The following is a 5916-nucleotide window of genomic DNA, read 5'->3' as shown; positions in this document are numbered from 1 at the left end:
GCTACTCAACGGCTTGTACGGTCTGAAGCAGTTCGGACGGCTGTGGCACGAAGTCAACGACAAGACCCTCCTTGATCTCAGCCTCCAGCGCAGCTGTCTTGATCCATGCCTTTCCTTCCGACGCTACCAATGAAAGCTCACGAAGTGTGGACTCTATGTTGACGACCTCATCATGTTCTCCCAAGATAGACAACAGTAATCAAGACACGGTTTTGTCGGCATGAAAGATGAAGTACGACATCAAGAGTCTCGGAGCCGTCTCCCCCTGACATTGGACCAGCCCAAATGAACACCACAGAATAGGCGTAAAGCGTATTCTACGTTACCTCGGGGGCACGCGCGACTACGACTTGCTCATCATGCCAGAGAACGATGGCGGCGCACCAGACAAGATCTTCTGCGATGCCGATTGGACTGGGGCAATCGACCAGTTAAGCCCCTGGTCACTAATTTTAATCCATTCAGCACATCCATCGGGATAACGTCGCGCCACGTCAGCTGGCGGCATGTTTCGACCACACCATGATTCCATGATGTTCACAAAACTATGCAACTCAACTACAAAAGTACATTAAATTGCTAGTTAAGATAGTGCTTGCGAATCGCAATCACAAAGCCCTTAAAAACATCTTACTATCGCCTTTCTTGGGAAAAAACCAAGAGCGCCATAAATACTCGTCAAGGTATCCAGGCAGGTGGTCGCGGTGGGCGCCTCGCATCGCCTTGAGATACTGTTTCACGCGCACTTCCCAAACGCGTTCAATTGATTGGGTGTTTGCGCCGCTGATAGGATCGACGAAGTTTTCAGAGTGATTCACCCAGGCATGGGTGTAGTTCATTCCACGAAGAAGTGGATTGGTCTCAAGCGTGTGGCGTTCATTGGTGGACACGTACGAGCCAAACTTGTCTGACATGATCTTGGTTCTAGGCTTGATGTGCTTCGAGATCAACGCGGACAAGGTTGGTTTCGTGCGGTCGCCATACGTCAAGAGACCAAACCACTTCTTCGTGGAACGATCCACCCCCCCAAAAGCCAACAATCGGGGTGCTGCGTGCCGCGGCTGTACTTCGACTTTTTCTTGAGCGAAGTCTCATCGATCTCAACAATTGACCATACGCCGCCAACCTAACAAAGACAGTTTTATATGTAAAAGTTATAACAAAAATAGAGCTCATCGATGTAACATGTACCTTCATTTCGCACGACAGCATTTCTTTCGAGCACACGTCACGACAAAAGTTGAACCAGTCGCCGGTAGTCGTGGGCGACACTTCTTGTTCTTGCGTCACAGTCGAAACGGCCTTGCGGGAGGCCCACTCGAACATGAGGCGAACCAGCTTTGACAGCGGCAACCGCGACTTCGAGAAGGAGTCCACGCGGACACTTCTCTCGATGTCACCGCACGACGTTCGACGGCAGCGCCAGAGCTTGGACGCCTTGCCAAGGGTCATGGCCTTGTCGCATCGCGGCCACAGCATGTTGGCCTTGAGGAGGCCGTCCTTGAGGCACCACACGGTGGTGCTGTCTTCATCGCTTGTGACCTTCATGACTTCTTGATAGGAGAAGTCATGAATGTCCGAGAGGTCGTAGAAGGCTTGCATCATGCTTGGTGGGAGTCAAATTTCATAATGAGGGGGTTGTGAAGTCTTTTGCATCCATTTTTACATTTTCCGGATCTCTTTGGCGCCTAAAACGGAACCTGTACTGTAGTTGTGTTGCATAGTTTTGTGAACATCATGGTGTGATCAAAACGTGCCGCCAGCTGACGTGGCGCGACGTTATCCGGATGGATGTGCAGAATGGATTAAAACTAGTGACTGGGGGCTTAACTGATAGAGTGCCTGGACTGGTGATCGAGGCCCTCCCAAATCTACCACTGGCAGCATCCTCAAGTTGTTCGATCGCCTGGGCCTCCAAAAAGCAGTCCGTAATGGCCTTGTCCACGATAGAAACCGAGTACCACTCCGTCCCAAATCACTGACACGTTAAATGTTTTATGACCAATCATTGGATTTGTGTGAAATTCGTACCAATGAGAAGAGCAGAATCTTGGTTAGAAGAGCATCTCCACCGCTGCCCAGTAAATCGACCAACCAGTATCCGCATAATGTCCGGATAGACTGGGTCCAGTACTTTACTGGCCAGTAAATTTACATGAATTCGCACCGCACAGATCAGTTCATTCAGCAATTCAGCACCCTGAGATGCACTGCGACTCCAGTGAGTCCGACAGTGAAAGCGATAGCGACATCATTGATGCTGCCATACAAATGGTGTTCGCTCCTCAACCTCCTGGCATGCACGGTGGTTCTCGAACAGGAAAGCAGCGGAACGTTGACCGCCACAGCGCATACTTTGCGCAGCTACTCATGCAAGACCAGCTGCACGTACTCCAGCGCCATGGTTAGGCGCAGATTTCGAATGTCTCGTGATCTATTCCTGCATGTCATGAACATCGTTGCAGCTCATGACCCCTACTTTACTCAGCGCCGTGATGCAGTCGGTAATAGTTTATATTTGGTATTCACACGTTTACGAACATATTTTCATTTATAATAGGAAAGCTTGGACTCACATCGCATCAACGTGTTGCAGCTTGCATTCGACACCTAGCAACAGGCACTGCACTAGATGACCTGGACGATCGGTAATTTCATAGCAAGCTGGCTGTTACTCGAAAAATATTCATGTAGTTATCGTATTGGGGAGTCAACCATGCGTGAAAGCCTGCGAAGATTCTGCAAGGCTGTACAGTGCGAGTTACTTGCGGAGCCCCACGGAGTGACATGAGAGCACTGCTGGCACATAGTGAAAGTGTGGGCTGGCCTGGAATGCTTGACAGTATTGACTGCTGCCATTTGGCCTGGAAGAATTGCCCGAAAGCTTGGGCTGGTCAGTTCCAAGGCAAAAGTGGAGAGCCCACTGTTGTGCTCGAGGCTGTGTCGGACACGTGGGGCCGCATTTGGCACTGTTTCTTTGGGATGCCAGGGGCAAATAATGACATCAATGTCTTGGACAATTCTTCACTTTTATTTGACGCCATTCATGGTACAACAATTATTGGAATGCACCATATCTAAAATAAATCCACGAAATAATTTTGTAATTAGGAACAACACCACGCGTTGAGTTTTCAGTAAATGGCCAAACGTACGACCGCCGATACTGGCTGGCGGACGGGATTTATTCTAAATACAGCGTCTTTGTGAAGACAATCAGCAATCCGTCAACGACAAAAGAAGCGCACTTTAGCAAGGCACAAGAGTCACGTCGTAAAGACGTAGAGCGGATGTTTGGCATGCTGCAAGCTCGCTGGCACATTCTCACGAATCCCTGCCGACGCTGGAGCAAGGATGCAATGGAGGATGTCGTCCTGACATGCTGTATACTCCACAACATGATCATCGAATCAGAGATGGATCAACATGAAGTCATGGCGATGCCGCACTCCGAGTGGGCTATAAACTCTCCACCTCCCACACGTGCATCCGGAAATGTTGCACATGCCGAGCGCCTCCGCGGTGCGTTTGCGTCTGTCATCGATTCAACTGTGCACCAACGTCTCCAAAACGATTTTAGTGGAACACCAGTGGCGTATTCGGCTTCATAATTCAGAAAAGTAAATCATTTCACAGAATGCTAATAATTTGGGGGAAAGAAATATAATGAAACCAGTCGCAATCCTTAGCAATTAAATATAATTACCAGCGCTTGTTTCGTCATCTGAATCGACCGTTGGCGACGGATGCAGTATTGGACTCGGTTCATTTTGCGCCCGACGCAGTGCCACCAATTTTTGCCGTTTTGTTTCAATCTCGAGCTCGATGTTGAGCATTGCCGAACGACGCTTCGCTGCAAAAAATGCTGAAGCCTCAGCGTCGGAACTTCCGACGCCCAAAACAAAGTTAAGGTACTGAACATGTGCCGCTGCGCTCAGCGAGTCCTCTTCGTTCATTGGCGACATTGCCAAGAGAACCTTCTCGTACCCTCGGTGGGAATTATTGGGAAAGGTAGCGAACATAGCGACGTAGTGAGTCGAGCCGCTGGTCCATCCGTCATAGACGATTGCAAACGACTCGGGCAGCGTCTCGGATATCTTGCTTTCCATCCAGCGACACATGGCATGCTTCCATTTCATGAGTGGCTTCACGCTGATGGTCCCCAGAGTGGTAAATCGCCGGGCTATGTCGTTCTCACAGAATGAAAACGGCATCAGAGACGCCGTAATCCATGTCAGCCAGCCATGGACTGCTTGCACTGGCTTGGGGGTGGACGACGCGATTACACTTTGTTGGGTAGCTGGGTCCAAGGCGTCGAAGTGAACGAACTCGGGGTGCTCGCGTTCAATATGCGACATCAAATTGCTGTAGCCACTTCTATTTTGAGTCCGGTGTTTGCCGCACTTGCACACCCAAACGGAAATTCCTGGCGAGGTGCGTGTGAAATAGAACACTGCAAGGGGCTTGCCGCGGAGACGGTCGTGGTGCGTGGACATCAGAATTTGAATTGTTTTGATATTGAGCTGTTTATCGAGACTTTAATGACTGGTTCAGGACATTTCGAGGAAATGAATGGTAATGTGAATAATTCTGTGATAATGAATAATTGATTCATTTCTAGAGGCACCTCGCTAAACTTATTCGGACTTGGTCTCCAGCAAATAACTTATTCTCTCACCTAACCCAGTCAGAATAAATTATTCTATTTAAATAACTAAATAATTCGTGATAAAAATTACTTTTTCCCTACCTCTGGTCGGAAGCATCAATTCGAGCAGTGAACAGCTTCAATTGACCGCTGTCACGAGCAATAGCATTGCGTTCCACGTTCGCCTTGACCATTTCGGATTGGACCGAGACAATACTGTCAACATCTAAATAAATTGGAGATATTTCACTAATTTATAATTTTGAAAAAACACAACGTAAAAATACATGAACAGAAAAAATCAATTACATTTCCTGACATACCCTTCAATTTCGCCTTGGCCTTTTTGGATCCCAATGGCCGTACCGAGGCCATAGCCGAAACCGGTGCCAATGTCACCGAAGCTGGCTTTGAGCCAGCTTCCTGTGGCTCCATGGCAACGCTCCATTTCGGCGCGTCCTTAAGAATGAGCCAGCAATGGTGCAATCGGAATGCGCTCTTCTTCGAGCGCAACTTGTACAGCTCGAGAGCAGTCTATATATATAGAATTTGAATAATATGTTTTTCAATGACGGCAACACTTACCCGCATGTGGTCAATACCGTTTGTACCAGACGGAGGGTTGTGGACTGCCTTCTTGTACGCTCCACAAAAGAGCGAAACTTGCTTCTGGATAGTATCTCGCCAGTGTATCTGCAGGCTGCATACCGACCTCGCTCTATAGACTTTGACATCGAGATGTCAAAGTCTGCTACACTATTGAGGAATCGAACGTACTCGTGTTCTTTGTTGAAGATTTCAGCGACTTTGTCGTAGAAGTTGGATGACTTCTGGTCGTTCCCAACAATGGGGTCAAGTGACACTTGCAGCCAAGCATGGTACAACGTCTCATGCTCTGCAGGAAGGTAGTTCCTGCTCTTGCTCGTCATTCTTTGACTGCCATGATTTGGAACCATACTTTACATACCCGGACATATATGCGGATACTGGACTCCAGCAAGTCCAGTACAAAACACACAGATTGGTGAGGAATGTACTGGAATATTATCATATCAGTACTTTATTGGACCAGATTTCAGTAGCGGTGCCAAAATATTTCAGTAAATTGGCACACAGATATACTGATTTGCTGATATACTGGCCGCGGTGGAGATGCTCTATACGGTCATATAATTATCTTGCCATTCTTCCAGAAACTGTGTGTGTATTCTTCAAATAAAATTAGCCGCTCAACCCAATTTTTTCAAATGTTCACCGGATTTGAAGAA

The 5916-nt window shown here is 48.0% G+C and overlaps 4 protein-coding genes across 4 annotated transcripts; 1 reads left to right on the top strand and 3 right to left on the bottom strand.

Annotated features, from left to right (window-relative positions):
* Positions 1–343: 343 nt before the first annotated feature.
* H257_14672 (hypothetical protein) lies at positions 344–1602 on the bottom strand (the record flags this gene model as incomplete). The annotated part of the gene is made up of 3 exons (XM_009842563.1): positions 344–446; positions 676–1061; positions 1192–1602. The coding sequence occupies 3 exons, from the start codon at positions 1600–1602 to the stop codon at positions 344–346; spliced, it is 900 nt and encodes a 299-aa protein (XP_009840865.1).
* A 655-nt stretch (positions 1603–2257) lies between these two features.
* On the top strand, positions 2258–2614 carry H257_14671 (hypothetical protein; the record flags this gene model as incomplete). The annotated part of the gene is made up of 3 exons (XM_009842562.1): positions 2258–2404; positions 2466–2504; positions 2561–2614. The coding sequence occupies 3 exons, from the start codon at positions 2258–2260 to the stop codon at positions 2612–2614; spliced, it is 240 nt and encodes a 79-aa protein (XP_009840864.1).
* A 652-nt stretch (positions 2615–3266) lies between these two features.
* On the bottom strand, positions 3267–4358 carry H257_14670 (hypothetical protein; the record flags this gene model as incomplete). Its single annotated transcript, XM_009842561.1, has 2 exons — positions 3267–3382; positions 3707–4358. 2 exons carry the CDS (start codon positions 4356–4358, stop codon positions 3267–3269), a joined length of 768 nt encoding a protein of 255 aa, XP_009840863.1.
* A 388-nt stretch (positions 4359–4746) lies between these two features.
* On the bottom strand, positions 4747–5577 carry H257_14669 (hypothetical protein; the record flags this gene model as incomplete). Its single annotated transcript, XM_009842560.1, has 4 exons — positions 4747–4874; positions 4972–5182; positions 5234–5366; positions 5426–5577. 4 exons carry the CDS (start codon positions 5575–5577, stop codon positions 4747–4749), a joined length of 624 nt encoding a protein of 207 aa, XP_009840862.1.
* Positions 5578–5916: the final 339 nt, after the last annotated feature.

The sequence above is a fragment of the Aphanomyces astaci genome (assembly GCF_000520075.1).
Source record: "Aphanomyces astaci strain APO3 unplaced genomic scaffold supercont1.60, whole genome shotgun sequence".
Lineage (NCBI taxonomy): Eukaryota > Oomycota > Saprolegniomycetes > Saprolegniales > Verrucalvaceae > Aphanomyces > Aphanomyces astaci.
This window is presented reverse-complemented; position numbering and strand designations above follow the sequence as displayed.